The following is a 22068-nucleotide window of genomic DNA, read 5'->3' on the forward strand; positions in this document are numbered from 1 at the left end:
AGGGTCGGGGGCAGGGAATGCAGGGACAGGTGGTCCACTGTTTGGCAGTGCTTCCTGATCTTGGAGGCCATTGATGAATTTGGTAAAGTGTGGGCATAAAGGAGAGTAAAGAGGTGGAGAGAAAATGGTCTGCAAAAGAGGATAAGAAAACTGCATCTAGGGGGACCAGAGGGCAAAATGGAAAGGCAAGGGTCTCAGAAGTGAGGACACAAGGGCTTTGTAAATTCCAGGAAAAGTGGGCCACACAGAGAGAAGCTCAGTGGCGGGGGAGGGGTGAGCTTCCCCCCCCCCCCCGACTGAGGGGAAGCTCAGGGAGGGGGAAGCTCAGGGAGGAGGAAGCTCGGGGTAAGGGAAACCCAGTGAGGGGGAAGCTTAGGGAGGGGGAAGTTCAGGGAGAGGGATGCTGAGTGAGGGTGATACCGAGTGAGGGCGATGCCGAGTGAGGGGGATGCCGAGTGAGGGCGATGCCGAGTGAGGGGGATGCCGAGTGAGGGCGATGCCGAGTGAGGGGGATGCCGAGTGAGGGCGATGCCGAGTGAGGGGGATGCCGAGTGAGGGGGATGCCGAGTGAGGGCGATGCCGAGTGAGGGCGATGCCGAGTGAGGGGGATGCCGAGTGAGGGCGATGCCGAGTGAGGGGGATGCCGAGTGAGGGGGATGCCGAGTGAGGGGGATGCGCAGTGAGGGAGATGCCCAGTGGCAGGCCAAGATGGGCGGATCACTTGAGTTCAGGAATTCAAGACTGGCCTGGCCAACATGGTGAAACCCCGTCTCTACTAAAAATACAAAAAAAAAAAAATAATAATAGCCAGGCATGTTGGCATGTGCCAGTAGTCCCAGCTACTCAGAAGGCTGAAGTAGGAGAATCGAGGTGGAGGTTGTAGTGAGCCAAGATCGCACCACTGCACTCCAGCAAAAAACAAACAAAATCCTCACATGCCTACCCAACAGCCTTCACACACACCCAAATCCTGACTCCCTAGAGGGAGCAGGAGGGAGTCCACCTCAGCCCTCTCTGGAGCTGCCATCAGGTTCCTTGGCAACCTGCCTTCCCTACCACACCCAGCTGGCCCTGGCTGTGTCCTTGGCCCCCATGTGGAACACAGAGGTGGGGCTGGGACAACTGAGCCCGAGTTGGGGCTGGAAGGTGGATGTCTCTTTTGGGGCAGACGGGGCCCCTGTCTTCCCTCTCCAGCCCAGGTAATCTGAGCCCAGCATTGTGTCCATCCTAGAACAGCTGACAAGGCTGTGGTCAGACAGCTGGTGGGGCTGGGCCGGGTTGGCTGGGCTGACTGGGGTGGGAGTGTAGGCTGTTATATGACACCCAGAGCCCGTCTCTCTCTGCCCCAGACCTTGGAGCTGTTGTCCCACCCATCACTGCAGAGAGCTGAGGCGCCATGCATGGGGGCCAGGGGCTGCTGCTCCTCCTGCCGCTGCTGGCTGTCTGCCTGGGTAGGACACAAAGGAATCTCAGCCTAAGGAGTCCCAGAGCTGGGGTCCACGGCCTCAGGGGATGGAGAGCCTGAGGGCTATTGGGGCCTGCCCTGGATCCAGTTCCCTGAGTCTCCACTTCACACCCCCAGGGCCTCCCCAATCTTTCCGCTTCCAAGCTCCTGCTAGGCTCACGCCTGTCTATTGCAGGGGTCCAGGGCCGGAATCAGGAGGAGCGCCTGCTCGCAGACCTGATGCAAAACTACGACCCCAACCTGCGACCTGCGGAACGAGACTCGGATGTGGTCAACGTCAGCCTGAAGCTAACCCTCACCAACCTCATCTCCCTGGTAAGCCGCAGGATGGAGGAGGGGTCAGTGCACCAGGCCCTGGGACCCGCTGGGGATAGCATGGGGTGACTCCAGCCACCAAGAGGTTGGAGGGCCCCACAGGGGACAGGCTGGGGTCTGGAAAACCCCCATGATTGTGGGGGGTGTACTGTCAAGAGGCTGGGGGATGCTTGGCCCCATCGGTGGCCTGTGGGACTGGCACTGAAGTTGGGGCCTGAGCCCTCCATACTGCACCCTTGCACCCCCAGAACGAGCGAGAGGAAGCCCTCACCACCAACGTCTGGATAGAGATGGTAAGAGGCCACCCTGCTACCCTCCTTCCATCAGGGGCCCCACCTCACCACCCCAAGGCCTCCTGAGAGTTGCCTGCCCCCTTCCTGCCTCTTCTGTCCTCTTGGGCTGGATGCCCACTCCTAGGGGTGTGGTGCAGCAGAGGGCAGAGGCCTAGCAACTGCCCCTCCCCCTGCAGCAGTGGTGCGACTATCGCCTGCGCTGGGATCCGCGAGACTACGAAGGCCTGTGGGTGCTGAGGGTGCCGTCCACCATGGTGTGGCGGCCGGATATCGTGCTGGAGAACAAGTGAGGAGGGGGCGCAGGCAGGGGTGTGGGGGACAAAGAACACAGGGTCTGGGCCCAGCAGAACAAGGGGGCTCTGGGAAAAGAGAAAGATGAGCAGGGGGTGCAAATTGGGCACCTGTGTGGCTAGGGAAGAACTGGAAGGAGCAGGTGCCAAGGTCAGGGCCCTGGGTATGGCCTCTGACCCCAGGGCCAGCAGACCAGACCCTACGCCAGGCTCTATCCCCTCTGGGCTGGGCCACCTGGTGGGCTGCTCCCTTCCCTGTAACATGGGGCCACAGACGGGTCCTACAGAAGCTGGTGGGAGTCAACAAGACAGGCATGAAAAGTGCATCACTTGGGGGCTGGCACATGGTGTGGGCTTAACACGTTAATCGTTATTATATTATTATTATTATTAAAACAAGAGAGAGAAAGAGAAGCAGAAATTAGGAGGTGGTGCCTGAGGAAGTCTGTCTGGGGCAGGGGTGGCAGGAGGATTGCTGGGGGGACCTAGTGGTCCGGGTGGGAACCACTCAGGGGGTGACAGGCTGGTAGGGACTTGTGTCCCCAGGTCCCTATCCACATGGGGCAGAGGGGCTGGTCTGGGGCTGGGGTGTCGGGGGCTGAGCCCACAGCCTCGTGGCCTGGCCTGTTCTGTGCACACAGCGTGGACGGTGTCTTCGAGGTGGCCCTCTACTGCAATGTGCTCGTGTCCCCTGACGGCTGTATCTACTGGCTGCCGCCTGCCATCTTCCGTTCCGCCTGCTCTATCTCAGTCACCTACTTCCCCTTCGACTGGCAGAACTGCTCCCTTATCTTCCAGTGAGGCCATTTATGGGGGAGGATTAAGAGAGCTGCTCTCAGAGGGCCCTGGGCAGGGGTGGGGCAAGGCCTGGGCAAGACTTCTGGCCTTGGCTCCGGCAGCACCTAGAGGCCAAGGGCCTGGCTCCATCTCCCCTGGGCCTCTGTGCCCATCTCAGGCTAAGACGCCTGAAGGTGCCCGAGCTCTCCCTGCTAAGCCCGAGTCCCCTCACTCATCCTCCTTCACTGCCTCAGTTTCCTCGCCAGTGCCCCAAGGGGAGACATTCACACCTGGGGTGCATGGGTGAGAAGGCACACATGCACACAACATGCATGTCTGCGCACACACGAAACCACTGCACACTCCAGGCCCACGGGGAGGCGGGGCTGTTCTGTGAGAGAGGGGCCCTGGCAGGGAACCCAGCGGAAGCATGTGTGCAACCAAGCCACCCCTGGGCGTCTCTGGGTCTGTTTCCTCAAACCTAAGTGTGGGGAGGAGGGCCTGAGGGAGGGTTCTCCTGTATCTTAGAGGAGCAGTCTTTCCACAAGCAAAACCTGGCAGGGACACTCCCCTCCACAGACACAAGGGTCCTCCTTAGCTAGGCATGTATATTCTACATTGCCATCATCAGCCCCTCCTGCCAGACAGCAGTGGGAGGGACACATGCAGAGTGGCCCTGGGCCCATCAGCCAGGTGAGGGCCCTGCAGCCTCCTGGGCCGTCAACTCAATCTTCCTGACCCCAAAGAGCCCTAGGTCCCCTGCTCTCCATATCTCACCACTGGGGTTTTATGGAGAACTCAGAAGCATGGGGCTGCATCTTGCTGAAGCAAAGCTGCCCACACTTGTCCCCAGATGGTCATCCCCATGCAGTCATGGCAGGTCTACCCACTCACATTTAGCCTCTTTCCTCGGTGACTCCCAGGTCCCAGACTTACAGCACCAATGAGATTGATCTGCAGCTGAGTCAGGAAGATGGCCAGACCATCGAGTGGATTTTCATTGACCCTGAGGCCTTCACAGGTAACCCCCACCCAACGGCTCCCCAGGCAGCCTCATCCAGGGCTCCTGCTGGACCAAACTGTGGTCAAGGCTGTACCAAGGTCAAATCCCTCCCATCTAACTCAAAATGAAAACTACAGCAAACCATAAAATACGCTTTTTAAAACGTCCAACAAAGCTCTGACTTTCCTCATGATAATGACTCCAATTTTAGAAGGAGAGGCTCAAGTATCCAATCTCCCACCCCACTTCTGTCCTGCAAGGGTGCCTCCCCTGCTGGTGCTCCTTAGGGCACATGCTGCCCTTGCAGCTGGGTCACTCAGGCTGCAGGGATCTGCCTAGCCCACACTTCCTGTGCCTACTCCTGCCTGCCTGCCTGCCCGCAGAGAATGGGGAGTGGGCCATCCAGCACCGACCAGCCAAGATGCTCCTGGACCCAGCGGCACCAGCCCAGGAGGCAGGCCACCAGAAGGTGGTGTTCTACCTGCTCATCCAGCGCAAGCCCCTCTTCTACGTCATCAACATCATCGCCCCCTGCGTGCTCATCTCCTCCGTCGCCATCCTCATCTACTTCCTTCCTGCCAAGGGTACCTGGAGCCTATGGGAGAGCCGTCCAGTAGCACAGGGGATACCTGGGAGGCCGGGGCGGGCCCTGCCTGGGGCACAGAGTGGCATTACGACCCAGGACAGAGGCAGCAGGCTACTTCTGGGGTAAGGGTTTCCTCTGTGGGTGGGGAAGGTAGGGACCTGCTCTGAGAGCCTCTCGGTCACTGGCAGCTGGGGGCCAGAAGTGTACCGTCGCTATCAACGTGCTCCTGGCCCAGACTGTCTTCCTTTTCCTTGTGGCCAAGAAGGTGCCTGAAACCTCCCAGGCGGTGCCACTCATTAGCAAGTAAGGCTGGTCTTCATGCCCACCCGCCTACCCCTCTCTCCTTTCTTGGGAGCACAATGGCCTCCTGCATTGCCCTTTTGCCCTCCATCCACCCCAGCATCCTCAATTCAGGAGGCCTGAGGGGGGCAGCCACAAGGGTGGGGGTAGCATCATGGTATGGGCTGCCAGCTCCTGCCCACCCCACCCTGACAGGTACCTGACCTTCCTCCTGGTGGTGACCATCCTCATTGTCGTGAATGCTGTGGTCGTGCTCAACGTGTCCTTGCGGTCCCCACACACACACTCCATGGCCCAAGGGGTCCGCAAGGCAAGGACCTTCCCTGCCCACTTCAACATCCTGCTGCCCACTCCCCTACACCTCCCTCTCGCACGCCCCTGGCCATATTCCTCACCTGCGACATTCCACAGCACACCTATCCTGGGTGTATCTTGAAGCATGGGCCAAAATCGATTACAGTAATACAGTAATGAAATTGCTTCCTAGGTGCCAGGGATATTACAAATGTTAATGTATTTCATCTTCATAAAATCCGTATCATCTCCAATTACAGATGAGGACATTGAGGCGCAGAGAGGTTAAGTAACTTGCCCAAGAAAGTGCACTACGAAGTCAAAAAAGCAAGAGTCTCCCAGGGTAGTCTGATTCTAGTCTGTGATCTATAGCCCACCTGCAGCCTTCAGCTTGGGCCCTTGTTGCACATGCAGATTCCCAGGCCTGCCCCAGGCATTCTAGGCCAGAATAGCATGAGGGTTGGGGGCAGGAATCTGTGTTTGTAAAAAGTGCCCTGGTGATTCTGATGTGCACTGAAGTTTGGGGACCCAGGCTCATGTCCAGTACAGAGCTTTACCAAGGCCACATCACTGCCCTGGTATGTGCCTAGCAGCACAAGCCCTTAACGCCAACTTCCTGCTTCTGCTCTGAAGCTCGGCCTGGCTGCCCTAGTGAAGCCACCCCCTCTCTAGATGTTCCTGAGGCTCTTGCCCCAGCTGCTGAGGATGCACGTTCGCCCGCTGGCCCCGGCAGCTGTGCAGGACACCCAGCCCCGGCTACAGAATGGCTCCTCGGGATGGTCGATCACAACTGGGGAGGTGGCCCTCTGCCTGCCTCGCAGTGAACTCCTCTTCCAGCAGTGGCAGCAGCAAGGGCTGGTGGCAGCAGCGCTGGAGAAGCTAGGTGAGACATTGCAAGTGTGCCTGGGGACACTCCTCCCCTGGGACTCCAGCTGGGGAGCCAGACACAGCAGATGAGTGCTGGAGAAGTGTCCAGGTCAGGGAGAGAGCAGCTGGGGTCCCTAAGGAGAGGCCATCTTCTCTACTCCATTCTACTCCATTCTCCTCCATTCTACTCCCAAACCTTATCCTTTCTCTTTATCAGAGAAAGGCCCGGAGTTAGAGCCGAGCCAGTTCTGTGGCAGCCTGAAGCAGGCTGCGCCAGCCATCCAGGCCTGCGTGGAAGCCTGCAACCTCATTGCCCGTGCCCGGCACCAGCAGAGTCACTTTGACAATGTAAGCTGAGTCAGGGTGGGGTGGAGGTGGAGTGAGTACCTGGGCTTGGACCTGTGATGGAGACAGGATGAGTGGGGTGGCCAAGATAGGGCAGTGGGATGGAAAAAGAGGCGTTTGGGAGCAGTGGCTCACATCTGTAATCCCAGCACTTTGGGAGGCCGAGGCAGGTGGATTCACCTGATGTCAGGAGTTTGAGACCAGCCTGCCAACATGGCAAAATCCTATCTCTACCAAAAATTAGCTGGGCGTGGTGGTGGGCACCTGTATTCCCAGCTACTCAGGAGGCTGAGGCAGGAGAATCGCTTCAACCTGGGAGGTGGAGGTTGCAGTGAGCAGAGCCGAGATCGCACCACTGCACTCTGTCCTGGGTGAAAGAGTGAGACGTGAGATTCTGTCTCAAAAAAAAAAAAAAAAAGAAAGAAAAAGGAACAGGGGCAGCGGGGACATCTCAGGGCCAGGGGACCATGGAATTAGCCACCAGTTGGGACCTGGACATAGGTAAGAAGGGCCCCAGGAAATGGAGACATGGGCCTGCTGGAAGCCCAAGGATGAGAACGGGACCCAGGGAAGACCTGGTGCCGCCGCAGGCCATCCGACACCTGACTCCCATCCTCAGGGGAATGAGGAGTGGTTCCTGGTGGGCCGAGTGCTGGACCGCGTCTGCTTCCTGGCCATGCTCTCGCTCTTCGTCTGTGGCACGGCTGGCATCTTCCTCATGGCCCACTACAACCGGGTGCCAGCCCTGCCATTCCCTGGAGATCCACGCTCCTACCTGCCCTCACCAGACTGAGCCAACCAACCACCGCGGGGCATGTGGGAGTCACACACGTGGGTCACACTGAGTCTTATCAGCCACGTTCTCCTACCGAGGTCCTAAGTGTACTCTTTGGGAAGTGCCCTTCAGGGCTGTGTGAGCCAAACAGCCCTAAGAAAAGCTGGGGAAAGAGTCTGAGCTGGAGTCCGGGAGTGGTTGGGGGTGGGCTGTGGTTAGTGTGCTGCTGCGGTCAGCATGCATGCAGGACTGGCTAGCTTGTCCTGGCAATAGCTGCTCCTCCACTCAGCGCACTCCCCTCACTTAGGCCAAGCATTATTCATTCCCATCAATCTGAAGTCCAAAGGACTGTTTTGTGTAATACCTTTGGGCTTGGGACTGGCTCCCTTTTTACAAGTTCTCCCTGAAAGAGGGCAGTCAAGAGAGGTGTGAAGAGTAGCAGCCAATGATCTCTCCAAAGCAGGGCAGCAGCCCATGCCAGCTGGCATCTCCCCACTGTGCCTTCTGGGTACAATAAGCACACAATTCTCAAAAGCCCCAGTGGCCTTTCCATTCATGTGCATTTTTCTACCACTGACCACAAGACAATTTCCTGAGTTTTGTAATCCTTTTTTTTTTTAGTTTTTGATGTGTTGTTGTTGTTTTGTTTAGTTTTGAGACAGAGCCTCACTCTTGTCATGCAAGCTAGAGTGGAGTGGCATGATCAAAGCTCACTGCAGCCTCAACTTCCGGGGCTCAAGCGATCCTCCTGCCTCAGTCTCCCAAGTCGCTGGCACCACAGGCATGCACCACTACACCCAACTACTTTTAAATTTTTAGTACAGATGAGGTTTTGCTATGTTGCCTAGGTTGGTCTTGAACTCCTGAGCTCAAGTGATCCTCCCACTTGAGCCTTGGGATTACAGGCATAAGCCACTGTACCTGGCCTCCTTCTTTTTTTTTTTTTTTTTGAGATGGAGTCTTGCTCTGTCCTCCAGGCTGGAGTGCAGTGGCACAATCTCGGCTCACTGCAACTTCCGCCTCCTGGGTTCAAGTGATTCTCCTGCCTCAGCCTCCTGAGTAGCTGGAATTACAGGTGCACATCACCACGCCCAGCTGATTTTTTTTTGTTTTGTATTTTTAGTAGAAATGGGGTTTCACCATGTTGGCCAGGCTGGTCTCGAACTCCTGACCTTGTGATCCGCCCACCTCAGCCTCCCAAAAAGTGCTGGGATTACAGGCGTGAGCCACCGCGCCAGGTCACCTGGCCTCCATTTTAATTAAGAGCTCCTCACAGCAGTATGGACAAGCAAGAATCATTATTCCCCGTGTTATACTGGCAAATTGAGCCTAGAGTAAGAGGGACTCCACACAACACTGGTGGCTAAACAAGGTTTGAAGTCCAGAATTCCTGACTCTGACCCAATCTGACATTCTAAGATTCTATGGCCTGAAAAACAGGCCCTTCTTCCCAAAGGATAGTTGAGACAAGGAAGAGCCAGGCAAGAAGAGTGTGGAATTAACAGAAAGCCACTGAGCTCTTCATTCCAGGAGACTTTGGCCTCCCTTGACCCCACTAATCAGGTAGTAAGGCAATAAGCTGGGGTCTTCCTGTGGGAGAGGCGAGGTCCTGCTCTAAGATTACAGCTGGCACAAGAGTTCGGCTGGTAACCAGGGGACACCCTTGGGCAAGTCACCTATGCTCCCTGAGCCTGTTCCCTCATCGGTAAATAAGGTGCAAAAAATAATCCATTCCCGACCAGGTGTGGTGGCTCACACCTGTAATCCCAGCACCTTGAGAGGACAAGGTGGTGGACTGCTTGAGCTCAGGAGCCCAGGAACCCAGGAACCCAGCCTGGGCAACATGGGGACACCCGGTCTCTACCAAAAAATAAAAACTTAGCTGGGCGTGGTGATGCATACCTGTAGTCCCAGTTACTCGGGAGGCTGAGGTGGGGGGATCGCTTGAGCCCAGGAGGTCTAGGCTGCAGTGAGCTGTGATCATGTGACTGCACTCCAGCCTGATGACACAGTAAGAGCCTGTCTCAAAAAAAAAAAAAAAAAAAATTACAAAACTAAAAAAAAAAGTGAAAGTGCCACATAAAGGCCTGACAACAGGATATGATGGCAGGAGGGGACCTTGGAAATATGCCCTCCCTCCAAGCACAGGATTGCTGTCTTTGGGGTTCAATCACCAGCAAGTTCATTTTATTTACTCCAGTGTGTGTCTGTGCTTGTGCATGCGTAGTGTGTTTGAAGCAAGAGCAGAGTCAGAGCCCTAGAGTCCTAGAGGAGTTAGGGAGAGTGGCGGAGAACTTTGATCAGGGAGGGAATCTGGTGACAGTGGGGTCATTTCAGCTTCCCATAAGCCCCTTACTAGCTGTGTATCTGGCACAAGTCTCTCAACCTCTCTGAAAGCCTCAGAAGGCAGAGGATTAGCTCCTTGTACACAGTAAGCACTCAAATTGGCTGCCATTACTATAGGTTACTGTCTCATGGGATCCATATAGTAACCTGAGGAGGTAGGAAGACGTATACCTCAAAGATATACCAGGTTCAGTTCCAGACCAACACAAGAAAGCAAGTCACATGAATGTTTTTGGTTTCCCAATGCACATAAAAGTTATGTTTACACTATACTGTAGACTAGCAAGAGTGCAATAGCATTTTCTAATAAAACAATATACATACCTAAATTTTAAAATACTTTATTGCTAAAAATGCTAATGATCAATCTGAGCCTTCAGTGAGTCGTACTCTTTTTGCTGGTGGAGGGTCTTGCCTCGAGGTTGATGGCTGCTGACTGGTCAGGGTGGTGGCTGCTGAAGGTTGGGGTGGCTGTGGCAATTTCTTAAAATAAGACATCAGTGCAGTTTGTCTCATCAATTGACTCTTCCTTTCATGAAAGATTTCTCTGTAGCATGCGATGCTGTTTGATAGCATTTTGCCCACAGTAGAACTTCTTTCAAAATTGGAGTCAATCCTCTCAAACCCTGCTGCTGCTTTGTCAACTAAGTTTATGTAATATTCTAAATCCTTTGTTGTCATTTCAACAATGTTCACAGCATCTTCACCAGGTGTAGATTCCATCTCAAGAAACCACTTTCTTTGTGCATCCATAAGAAACAGCTCCTTATCCGTTACAGTTTTATCATGAGACTGCAGCAATTCAGTTACATCTCTAGGCTCTACTTCTAATTCTAGTTCTCTTGCTATTTCCACCACATCTGCACTTACTTCCTCCACTGAAGTCTTGAACCCATCATAGTCATCAATGAGGGTGGGAATCAACTTCTTCCAAACTCCTGTTAATGTTGACATTTTGACCTCCTCCCATGAATCACGAATGTTTTTAATGGCATCTAAAATGGTGAATCCTTTCCAGAAGGTTTTCAATTTGCTTTGCCCAGATCCATCAGAGACATCTCTATCCATGGCAGCTAGAGCCTTATGAAACGTATTTCTCAAATAATAAGACTTGAAGGTCGAAATTACTCCTTGATCCATGGGCTGCAGAATGGATGTTGTGTTAGCGGGCATGAAAACAACATTAATCTCCTTGTATATCTCCATCAGAGCTCTTGGATGACTAGGGGCATTGTCAATGAGCAGTAATATTTTGAAAGGAATCTTCTTTTCTGAGCAGTAGGTCTCAACAGTGGGTTTAAAGTATTCAGTAAACCACACTGTAAACAGATGTGCTGTCATCCGGGCTTTGCTGTTCCATTTATATAGCACAGGTAGAGTAGATTTAGTATAATTCTTAAGGGCCCTAGGATTTTCAGAATGGTAAACAAAGCATTGGCTTCAACTTAAAGTCACCAGCTGCATTAGCCCCCAACAAGAGAGTCAGCCTGTCCTTTGAAGCTTTGAAGCCAGGCACTGACTTCTCCTCTCTAGCTATGAAAGTCCTAGATGGCATCTTCTTCCAACAGAAGGCTGTTTCATCTACATTGAAAATCTGTTGTTTAGTGTAGCCACCTTCATCAATGATCTTAGCCAAAGCTTCTGGATAACTTGCTGCAGCTTCTACATCAGCACTAGCTGCTTCACCCTGTGCTTTTATGTTGTGGAAACGGCTTCTTTCCTTAAACCTCATGAACCAACCTCTGCTAGCTTCAAACTTTTCTTCTGCGGCTTCCACACCTCTCTCAGCTTTCATAGAGTTGAAGAGAGTTAGGGCCTTGTTCTGGATTAGGCTTTGGCTTAAGGGAATGTTGTGGCTGGTCTGATCTTCTATCCAGACCACTAAAACTTTCTCCATATCAGCAATAAGGCTGTTTCGCTTTCTTATCATTCGTGTGTTCATTGGAGTAGCACTTTTAACTTCCTTCAAGAACTTTTCCTTTGCATTTACAACTTGGCTAACTGTTTGCCGCAGGAGGCCTAGCCTTCGGCCTATATCGGCTTTTGACATACCTTCCTCACTGAGTTTAATCATTTCTAGTTTTTGATTTAAAGTGAGAGACGTGCGACTCTTCCTTTCACTTGAGCACTTAGAGGCCATTGCAGAGTTATTAATTCGCCTAATCTCAATATTGTTGTGTCTCAGGGAATAGAGAGGCCCAAGAAGAGGGAGAAAGATGGGGAACAATCTGTGGGTGGAGCAGTCAGAACACACACAACATTAAGTTCGCGGTCTTATAAAAGACGCTGTATGTGGCACCCCAAAACAATAGCAACATCAAAGATCACTGATCATAGATCACCATAACAGACACAGAAATCATGAAAAGTTTGAAATATTTTGAGAATTACCAAAATGTAACACAGAGACACGAAGTGAACACATGCTGTTGGAAAAATGGCGCTAATACAATTGCTGGACTCAGGGCTGCCACAAACCCTCAATTTGTTTTTAGAAAGTCCTATCTGCGAAGCGCAATAAAACGAGGTATGCCATAGTATAGTGGCGCTGCCGCCAAAGGAAAGCCTCGGGAAGGTTAAGAGAGATACCGGAGAGTGCGTCCGGCACTGGAGGAGGAGGAGGGTTTTTACCAGGCAGCGAGTCCAGAGCCCGCGCTGTCAACGACGCGGTGCTGCCTTTTTTCGGAGGCGCTGCAGGAGGGCGCCTGGACACGCTCCCTTAGGAGAGCGGGCAGGTCACAGGACCTGGACGGCGACAAAGCTGAGACCTGAAGCCAGCTCCGCCGCTGAGGCCAACCCTCTGCGCAGCCGCCCTGGGCTGGCGTCCCGAGATAGACGCCCCCAAACCGGGCCTGCGCGTGGACGTTCCGCTGTGCCCCGCGCAAAACCGGAAGTACCCGGGCCTAAGGCTGAGGGACCCGGTGGAGCGGAAGTCACTCCCTGAGGCAGTGGCGACAGCCGCGGCGAGAGGATGAACAACAAGTTCGACGCGTGAGTGGCTCGTGGCCGCCCCCGGGGCCCCTTCCCCCAACAGTTCCCCCGCGCCCGCCCCCACTGGGGCTAGGGCGGCGCAAACCCGGCGGCCCCGGCTTCCCTGCCGGGATCAGGCTGCGGCCGGACCTGGCCTGGGCTGGCGGGGAGGAGGGGGCTGGGGAGCGATGGATCCCGGGGTCCCGGAGACCCCAGGGCCGTCCGAACCGAGGGCGAAGAGCTGAGCCCGGGGGAGGGGTGGCTGTGCCGCCCGGTAGGGGGAGATTTTCGGACGCCCCGCCCCGGTGGATGCGGATTGCCGACGACGTGGAGGGGTGGGGACCTCGGCGGTTTGGGTGTTTCCGCAGTCTGGCCGCGCTGTCTCTGAATCCAGCTTTCCCCACACACTCCCTCTCCCCTCTGAGCCTCAGTTTTCTCATCTGCAGAGTGGGGACGGTAACACCCTTTGTCGTAGAGTTTGGAGGATGCAATGAGGTAATGTGGCGGCTGCCCTCGACGCGGTGGAAGGCTGGCTTAGGAATTAGCATCTTCCTGAGACTCTTCCTACTTTCTTTCTCCTCCCACTCCCGTTCCCGTCTTCCAACACACTCGCCAAGACTTGGGTATACTTGTCGCCCTCTCTTGCCCGCTCCGGTTTCTAGTTTCAGCATCAAACAGTTTGGAGGTACAGAGGGAAAATGCAGAAGTATTTTTACTTATTCCCCTCCAAGGATTGTATCTTGAGGTAGAATATGTTCCTACCTCTGTTCCAGTAGTCTAGTAAATCTGCCTCTTCATCTGAAAGCCTGGATTTGTAGTCCCAGATTCACCACTTACCAGCTGTTTGACTGTGGAAAAGTTACCCAGTCTCTGAGCCATTGTTTCTCAAACCACGTTAGTGGTTAGTACCCTGCTGCCACAGCGGGGTGTGATAAGGGTCAAATCACACTCAGCAATGCTTAAAGATATTTGTGAAACATTGCTAACTACTGAGATATAAACGTAAAGTGGAACTACTATTAGTTTAGGTTGTGATCTTGTGCTTTTGATGGGAAATTAGGGTTTTTCCAATGCAGAGAGTACTGTGCAAATTCAAAGAGTACTGGATTTCCAACACTCCAGGCAGGTAGGTCCTCAGGCATGTTTGCTGGTTGCTGAGAGGTCTCTGCTACTTGAGAAAGTCTTTGCCCGACCTCTTCTCTATCCTTAGGTTTAACTGAGCCTATCCCTCTACGAACCTCTCCCACACTGCCGTCCCATTTCATCTCTATCGTAAACCCTGCAACACCTAGTTCCAGATCCACATCCTGCCTCAGTGGAGCTTTCTGGAACCTTTATACCCCTTCCTCCACTGATTTGCACAAACCAAATTTCATCCTAAGAAGACATCTTATGGGTCATCTAGCTCAGGCCTACCTAAATCATTTGGGGGTCTGCAGTAAGAATGGTAATAATGGACTTCCACAGGGATCTTGCTAGGTACTTTTCATATATATATGTTTTTTGAGCCAGGGTCTCACTGTGTCACCCTGGCTGGAGTGCAGTGGTGTGATCACAGCTCACTGCCCACTCAACCTCCCGGGCACCAGCAATCCTACCATCTCAGCCTCCAGAGTAGCTGGGACTACAAGCATGTGCCACCCTGCCTGGCTAATTTTTTTGTATTTTTTGTAGAGACAGGGTTTCACCATGTTGCCCAGGCTGATGTCCAATTCCTGGACTCAAGAGATCCACCCACCTTGGCCTCCCAAAGTGCTGAGATTACAGGCGGGAGCCACCACCCCCAGCCTCATATGTTATTTCTACTCTAACAACTCTGTGAAGGGGATCTTGTTATCTCCTTTTACAGATAAGGAAAAGGAGACTCTGAGATTAAGTAATGCCCAAGACAACAGGAAAGGAAGGGCTATCCCAGGTTTGTTGTGTAACCTTGGTTCAAGCACCTTGTGAGAAAAATTAAACTTGTCCACTTTTTTATCTTAGCTCTTCTATGATTGAAGAACCTGGGTCATTTTAATCACTTTGAATTATTAACTATTATATTGAGCCAGAATCTTTTAACATCTACCCTCTAGCATTGCAGGAAGAAGAAAAACAAGCTTTCTTTCATTTGAAATTAGCAATTGAAAACAGCACTCCTGCCCCTAGTTTTATTTTTTTATGTTGTTTTTCATTCAGAAATTCTGCAGTTTTTAGGCCATTGCTGCATATTTGGAGTCTTTATCACATTGCTCTCTTTACTAATCTGCACTCTTTACCACATTGCTCTTAAGGACATGTTCCAGTTTGCCAGAATTCTTCCAGAAGTCCAGTGGCTGGAGCTGAGTACAGTAGTATATAATCTAATGGGCTCATATTAAAGATTAGCTCTAATCTCCGTTACTGTATGGACTCAACTTCTCTGAATGAAACCTTTGATTATAATTGCTTTTGTGGAGAGGGGGTAGACCTATCAAGTCCTTAGATTGCATTGCCAGTGATCCTATTGATATGTAAAACCCTAAGATGCTTTCACAAAAACTGCAGTCCTGACGTAGTTAAACATGGTTTTCAGATCTAGACCACTGTACTTGATTTTGTCCGTATTCTACATCATTTGCTTTTTATTCTGTATCGTTAACTTTGGGCCCATTCCTAACTATTGTCTAAACCACGTATTTGGCACTCATTGCTTTGATTCTATAGACCCATTCATTAAATGGAAATTTGTTTTATGCCACTGTCTGATGGTGGGGGTATAAAGATGAATTGAACCAAGGTCTTGCCCACAAGGAATTGGTCTAGTTCAGAGGGTGAGGAAATACCTGGGCAGAAGCTTAGCAAGCTAACTAAAGTTCCTCTCAGTCTGGACAGCCTCAGAGTTGCTACCTGACTGCCTGAGTTTACAGAGCACTGATTTTTCAGGCTGAGTGGTATCTTGACTCAAATCCAGCTTGAAGCTGGGAAGAGTAGCTTATAAGATTTGCCTTAAATATAGGCTTAGAGGGCAGAGTAGTTGGTTAGTTCCACCCTCAGGTAATAAAAGCACTAGGTGTAGGTCCATTAGGGTTCCCATTTACTGTCTTAGAAAGGAATCCGAAGTGGTCCAGGGATCACAGGAACATTGTTTCTTCTCTGACAATTATTTTTGTTAGTTTTTTCTCTGTTTCCTGGTAGTGATAAGCAGCAAAACCACTAAAAAGAAAGGAAGGTATATGCTTTTCTTGGGACTAGCAAAAACAAGATGCTGGGATGACTATACCCCTCTTCAACCAAGATCTAAATGCAAGGGACCCCAGAGGCTATAGTGGGAGTTGGAAGCTAAGAAGAGAGGAATAGGGTTTGCATCCTAGGGGTGTGCCCTAAAGAAGAGAGTTGAGAGCTGTCCTGGGCCTAAGCAGAAGAACCCTTGAGATGTTCTTGATCAGGAGACAGAACTGGCCATGAGAGTATAGCTGGAACAAGTGCAAACATTTATATGGGGAAGTTCAGAAGAGGAGAGCCCAACTTAGCCTAGGTCGGGAGAGGTTAGGAAATGTTTCCAAGAGAAAGTGGCCCTCGATCTGAGTCCTGTAGGACAAGTTAACTAGGCAAAGAAGGACTTCTTGAGGAGAGACCACATGATGAGCACAGCAGAAGGATAAAATTGGGGCATCAAAATTACGATGATACAACTGGAGTGAAAAGAGTTCGTTGGGACCAGGAAGGAGATGATATTGGGACATGTGAGCAGAGCAGGGGCCTTTGCACCGTGCTGAGGCATGGATATATCTGTGAACCTTTTCTCCTCAGCTGGGTCCTTGGGGACAAGCACTCTGGTAGCTCATACACACCATAGATGCTTGGTAGATGTTGGTAATTTTTAATCCATAGATCTTGTGTGCTAGACAGACTCCTTTTGAAAAGGAAACCAAATGTTTAATAAAGGGGAAGGGAATATCATAAGCGCAGATGATGGTCTCCTGAAAGTCCAGGGAGGCTGAATAAAAGCCAGAGAGATGGTAGCACCAGCAACAAAATGAAAGTCCCCTGCATTTTCTCTGCTCATCTGCCCCATTCTCTTATCTCCTGGCTTTCTTATCTCTTATCTCCTGGCTTTCTCTGCTTTTGCTCATTGTCTTAATTCTTTCAGGGCTTTTCTTGCATGGGGCGCATATGGCTGCCGCAACTCCTAAGTCTATGATCTTTCTCCTCCTAGATGAATGCTGAGGGGAGGAATCTGCTTATATATTTGAGCAAGGCCCTGGGGCATAGGTTATTGCCCGGGCTGGACTGCCCTTTGGTCAGGTGCCCTTCCTAGTTGTGTCTTGACCAGGGTAGGGATGGGAAGGTTCATGGCACAGGGCATAACCTCCTGAGATTATCCTACAGCTAGGCCTGTGAAATGGGGAGAGCAGGGACCCCAACATGTGACTAGTGCATTCATTCTAATATTTATTGTGTGCTTTTAATGTATCAGGCACTGGGGATTCATGGGCAAAAAAAAAAAAAAAAAACACAAAGTACCCTGCAACATGTTTATGTATCTGAATAGGATAGTATCTGAATTATAATTGGAGCATTTCTTGTACCATTCTTGAGAACTGCCTAATTTCATTTGACCACATATATAGTTATTGGGGCAAGAAAGATGATTGGAGAGATCTCTGATGAGTTAATGGTCCAACCCTAGAATAAATGGTTTTCTTATTGTCTTTGCAAACTCACCTTCCATTTATCTTTTTGTCTGGATCCATTGATTTTTAGGTGTACCTGAAAACCTTGGGGTAGTTTCGCTGCTCGTGAAAGGGAGGGTAATCCCTAAAGTACGTTTGTGCTTATGAAGCAAGAACACATTTATTCTTTCAGTCATTTATTTTTCCTTTTGGTTTACCATTTATGCAGCATCTTCTAGTGCTGCATGTTAAGGCAACATCTTGCCGTGGGTGCAGGAGATACCAAGATGAAATAAGACACTGCTCTAAGGGAACTCTCTCTCTAGTAGGAAAAACAGACATGGGAGGAATGGTGTGGCAGACTGAAGGGGTGGTGTTTGCAAATGGCACCGATACGGGAATATAGATTGCTAGAGGTGGAGGATCCTGGCTGGCAGGAGTCAGATTCTAGAGGATTTTACATTTTGCTGTACTTTATCTTAGAGGGTAGGCATCAAAAAGCGAGGGACCGTTGAAAGTTTAAACATGAAAGTTAAATGTCAGATTTGCACTTAAAAAGATAATGCTGGTGAAAGGGTGGATAGAGAGTGAGAGATTTGTGTCAGGAAGACCACTGAGGAATTTATTGTATGATTGAGATGTCAGGTGAAGAGGGCCTAAACTAAAGTAGTGACAGTGGGGAAGTGTAGAAGAGGTGGTAAGGAGAAGTGGCAAAGCAGATAGTACGTTTTTAACCTTCATTTGAAATGCCAAAGCATTAGAGACTCTTCTCATTTTTTACTCCATTTTTGGCAGGGAAAACAATCCCTTAAACTGTATACCTTAAACAGTCCCTTTAACTGGTTCTTTTTGTGCCTTTTTAGAAAACTGAAAGACAGTGCTTTCTGGAGTTCACAAGTTAGCTGATGGGCATTTCGTTTTTGTTTAATCCTCCTAATTTGCCTGTCTGTATTATTTTGCCCTTCTCACATCTCAGGGCCTGAATTTGAGTGACTTTGGGTTGGTTACATGTAGTTCATATGACTTGGTGGCTTTGTTAGGTGAGCAAGAATTGACTTCATCACAGAATAGTATTATGTTGCCTTTCCATTCAGTTTGAAAGATGATGACAGTGGGGACCATGATCAGAATGAAGAAAACAGCACACAGAAAGATGGTGAGAAGGAAAAAACGGAACGAGACAAGAATCAGAGCAGTAGCAAGAGAAAGGTGAGTTTTGCGCTGCACAGTTGTAGTTGCCTTTGAACTTGAGACTTTATTGTCTTGTGGAATCTGTTTATCTAGAAGATACCAGATTAACTTGATGGCATCCTGTGTTGGAATATCTGACTTTGTTCTCAGAAAAACATTGTGCAATCATTGACGTTCATTTGGGGACCTAGAACTTTTCTCTTGCCGCAAAATCTTGAGATGCTGCCTTGCTTTCAGCATTCTCCTAGCCTGAGATGGAGGAGATTAGCCCTGGAGCTTAACAAGGCTGTTAGCTACTTCTTAGGCCACTGTTGAGTGTTTCAAATGCTACACACCCTTTTAAATTTTAGACAGTTTAGTCAACAATAGTCTAAGGTGAAAGTGACTTGGAAAAGGGAAAACTTAGGGAATGAGAGAGAGAGAGAGATCAGTTTTTTCCTTGAAATGTCAAAACAGGCTGGGTGCAGTGGCTCATGCCTGTAATTCCAGCACTTTGAAAGGCCAAGGTGGGCAGATCCCTAGATCAAGAGATCAGGACCATCCTGGCCAACATGGTGAAATCCCATCTCTACTAAAAATACAAAAATTAGCTGGGTGCTGTGGCGTATGCCTGTAGTCCCAGCTACTGGGGAGGCTGAGGCAAGAGAATCGCTTGAACCCGGGAGGCGGAGGCTGCGGTGAGCCAAGATCATACCACTGCACTCCAGCCTGGCAACAGACTCCATTTCAAAAAAAAAAACAAACAAAAGAAGAAATATCAAAGCAATCACTAATTCATTTATTCTGCAATATTGAGTAGCACTCCAAGGGCAAGCCACTTTATGCTAGATGCTAAGAGGACACAAAGGGGAATGAGACTGTGGAAGGGGCTTACATTTAATAGTACCAATAATAACAATACTGACATCTGTTGTGCACGTTGCCAGTTGCTCAGCATTGTATATCCACTAATTCATTTGATCCTCTCGGCAGTATTATGAGATAGTTGTTATTATTTTCCTCATTTTGCAGGTAAGAAGATGAGGCAGAAACAGGTTAAGTAACTTGACAGTGATGAATCTCATAGAGAAAGCAGTGCTTGGACTGGGCATAGGCTGAGATAAGATACAAACGTGAATACCTGTTATTATATGAGGCAGAAAGTTACAAAGGCCATAAGAACACAGGTAAAGTGTTAGAGGAATTTGGAATCGGTTAACCACTGAGGAAATGTACTGTGTAAGCAGAATCTTGGGCACATTGCGGGTAGTTGAGGTTGTATATCCTTTTTTAATTGTGGAGGTGGTAAAGATTGACACTGTAAAATGTTCTCTCAGTCTCAGACCATATGACAAATGCCCAGGACTAACACACGTTCTTTACTTCCCAGGCTGTTGTTCCTGGACCAGCAGAGCATCCCCTGCAGTACAACTACACTTTTTGGTACTCCAGGAGAACCCCCGGCCGTCCCACCAGCTCACAGAGCTATGAACAGAATATCAAACAGATTGGCACCTTTGCCTCTGTGAGTTCTTGGTGATTTAATGGAGTGTGCCTTGATAGTTCATTCATGCCTGTATCGATATGATGTTTATTTACCTTCCTAGTAACCTATTTAAGATTCTGGTTTTCTTAATTGACTGACCTGAGCCTCCGGAGTCAGATTTGTTCATTTTTAGGTTTCTCACTAGATATCCATGGTTAGCATGTAGGTATCAACATATAGGAGAATTGTAGAGTTGATCAGAAGGGCATAATACAAAAGAACAGGTTTGGGGTTTTTTTTTTTTTTAATTGAGACAGAGTCTCTTGCTCTGTCGCCCAGGCTGGAGTGCAGTGGTGTAATCCCGGCTCATTGCAACCTCCACTTCCTGGGTTCAAGCAATTCGCTTGCCTCAGCCTCCTGAGTAGCTGAGATTATAGGCATGTGCCACCACAACCAGCTAATTTTTGTATTTTTAGTAGAGACGGGATTCCACCATGTTGGCCAGGCTGGTCTCGAACTCCTGACCTTAGGTGATCTACCCGCCTTGGCCTCCCAAAGTGCTGGATTACAGGAGTGACCCGCTGTACCTGGCCCTATTTTTTGTTTTGTTTTGTTTTGTTTGTTTAAGTAGATATTTATGGAGTCCTTACTAAGTTCAAAGTGTCATAAATACAAAGGTTTATAATACATGTTGTCTATCCTCATGAAGTTTAACAGTAAACTGAAAAATTTTGAAAGTTTTGTATTTAAGAAGCTCCCATTAGGGTTCTGGCTGTGTTAACGATTATGCATAAAATATCTTTTTCCTGTGTTCAGAAAGAAAATGAAATGTCTAATAATTGCTTTTGTGGGTACTGTCAGTCAGAGAGCCCAGACCGTCTCATCTCTCTCCCAGGTGACTTGGTTTGTGTACCCCAAGAATCCATCTGCAACTAACACCACTCTAGTTGAACAAAGGTTATTATGTACCCAGTGTGTGCTGTACATTCAATCTCTGGGCAGAGTCAAATGTGGGGTTTGTCATTTTCTTGAGATTGGTAAAGTATTAGTCCGTTTAAAATGCAGAAACTGGAAAAGAATACTCCAGTAGGAAATACTACAACAAACTGCTAAGGAGGAAGGACGTATAACACATACTTTATTTGTGTCATTTCCTTCCATCATTTCGATAGCCCTATGAGGTCAGTGATATTATCCATATTTTACAAATGAGGAAAGGAAAACTTGGGTTAAGTATCTGATCTAAAGTCTCAAGTTACGGTGGGGCATGGTAGCTCATGCCTATAATTCCACCACTTTGGGAGGCTGAGGTAGGAAGATTGTTTGAGCCCAGGAGTTTGAGACCAGCCTAGGTAACGTAAAATTAGCTGATTTGGAGAAAAGGGGAACACTAAAAAAAAAAAAAAAAAAAAAAATCCTGGCCATGTTGGCGTGTACCTGTGGCCCCAACTACTCAGGAGGCTGAGGCAGGAAGATCACTTGAACCCAGGAGGTTAAGACTACAGTGAGCCATGTTTATGCCACTGCACTCTAGCCTGGGCAACAGAGATAGACCCTGTCTTAAAAATTTTTTTAAATTCTCAAGTCAGTCATAATTCACTGGATTAAATGGGGGAGCCAGTGTAATTGAAGCTCAGGTACAGAAGTTTCCGGATAGCTGAACACATGGAGGTACCTGGAGGGTGGTGCACCTAGAGGGGACATAGAAGCTCCCTGAACCTTCCTCCATACCTTCCCTCATACCTTGCCCTACACATCTCTTCATCTGTGTCCTTTGTTTATAATAAACCGGTAACGTAAGGTACCAAGACAGTAACTGGGGAAAGAATCTTCTTTTCAACAAACAGTGCTGAGACAACTGGATTTCCAGGTGCAGAAGAATGAATTTGCATTCCTTCCTGATACCATGTACAAAAAGTAACAAAAAATGGATCATAGACCTAAATGTAAGAGCTAAAATTATAAAATTCTTAGAAGAAAAATGTTAGTACATCTTAATGAACTTAGGTTAGGCAAAGCCTTCTTAAATAACACACTAAATGCATAAGCAGCAAAAGATTAAATACTTGGCTGGGCGTGGTGGCTCACACCTGTAATCCTAGTACTTTGGGAGGCTGAGGCAGGAGGATCACTTGAGCTCGGGAGTTTGAGA

The 22068-nt window shown here is 49.5% G+C and overlaps 3 protein-coding genes across 15 annotated transcripts in view; 2 read left to right on the plus strand and 1 right to left on the minus strand.

The window, feature by feature from the left end:
* The first annotated feature begins 1342 nt into the window (after nt 1–1342).
* CHRNG (cholinergic receptor nicotinic gamma subunit) lies at nt 1343–7847 on the plus strand. 5 transcript variants are annotated; one of them, XM_005574625.5, is made up of 12 exons: nt 1343–1451; nt 1641–1780; nt 2029–2073; nt 2250–2359; nt 3005–3160; nt 4064–4161; nt 4527–4727; nt 4918–5032; nt 5225–5339; nt 5996–6206; nt 6408–6538; nt 7155–7847. In XM_005574625.5, exons 1-12 carry the CDS (start codon nt 1397–1399, stop codon nt 7326–7328), a joined length of 1551 nt encoding a protein of 516 aa, XP_005574682.3. In that variant the 5' UTR covers nt 1343–1396; the 3' UTR covers nt 7329–7847. The 5 variants fall into 5 exon arrangements, with proteins under 5 accessions (XP_005574682.3, XP_073866626.1, XP_065382325.1 ...); XM_074010525.1 differs by lacking the exons at nt 5225–5339; nt 6408–6538; nt 7155–7847 and having other exon boundaries at nt 4404–4727; nt 5996–6138; XM_065526253.2 differs by lacking the exons at nt 5996–6206; nt 6408–6538; nt 7155–7847 and having other exon boundaries at nt 4404–4727; nt 5225–5584.
* Nucleotides 7848–9981: 2134 nt separating this feature from the next.
* TIGD1 (tigger transposable element derived 1) lies at nt 9982–12460 on the minus strand. Its single transcript, XM_045367903.2, is given in 3 exon segments — nt 9982–11084; nt 11086–11884; nt 12288–12460. Coding segments are annotated over 2 exon segments (1776 nt in total). The 5' UTR covers nt 11797–11884; nt 12288–12460; the 3' UTR covers nt 9982–10019.
* A 116-nt stretch (nt 12461–12576) lies between these two features.
* Nucleotides 12577–22068, plus strand: part of EIF4E2 (eukaryotic translation initiation factor 4E family member 2) — a 32149-nt gene continuing 22657 nt past the window's right edge. For 3 of the 9 annotated variants that reach the window (XM_005574629.5, XM_005574630.5, XM_005574628.4), the window contains exons 1-3: nt 12577–12647; nt 18355–18469; nt 19821–19955. In XM_005574629.5, coding sequence (XP_005574686.1) covers nt 12628–12647; nt 18355–18469; nt 19821–19955 — 270 coding nt within the window. In that variant the 5' untranslated portion in view covers nt 12577–12627. Of the gene's footprint in view, nt 12648–12969; nt 13122–18354; nt 18470–19820; nt 19956–22068 lie in introns of those variants that run through there. The other 6 variants (XM_074010527.1, XM_074010528.1, XM_015432970.4 and 3 more) reach the window with 2 other exon arrangements.

Source organism: Macaca fascicularis, chromosome 12, assembly GCF_037993035.2.
Source record: "Macaca fascicularis isolate 582-1 chromosome 12, T2T-MFA8v1.1".
Lineage (NCBI taxonomy): Eukaryota > Metazoa > Chordata > Mammalia > Primates > Cercopithecidae > Macaca > Macaca fascicularis.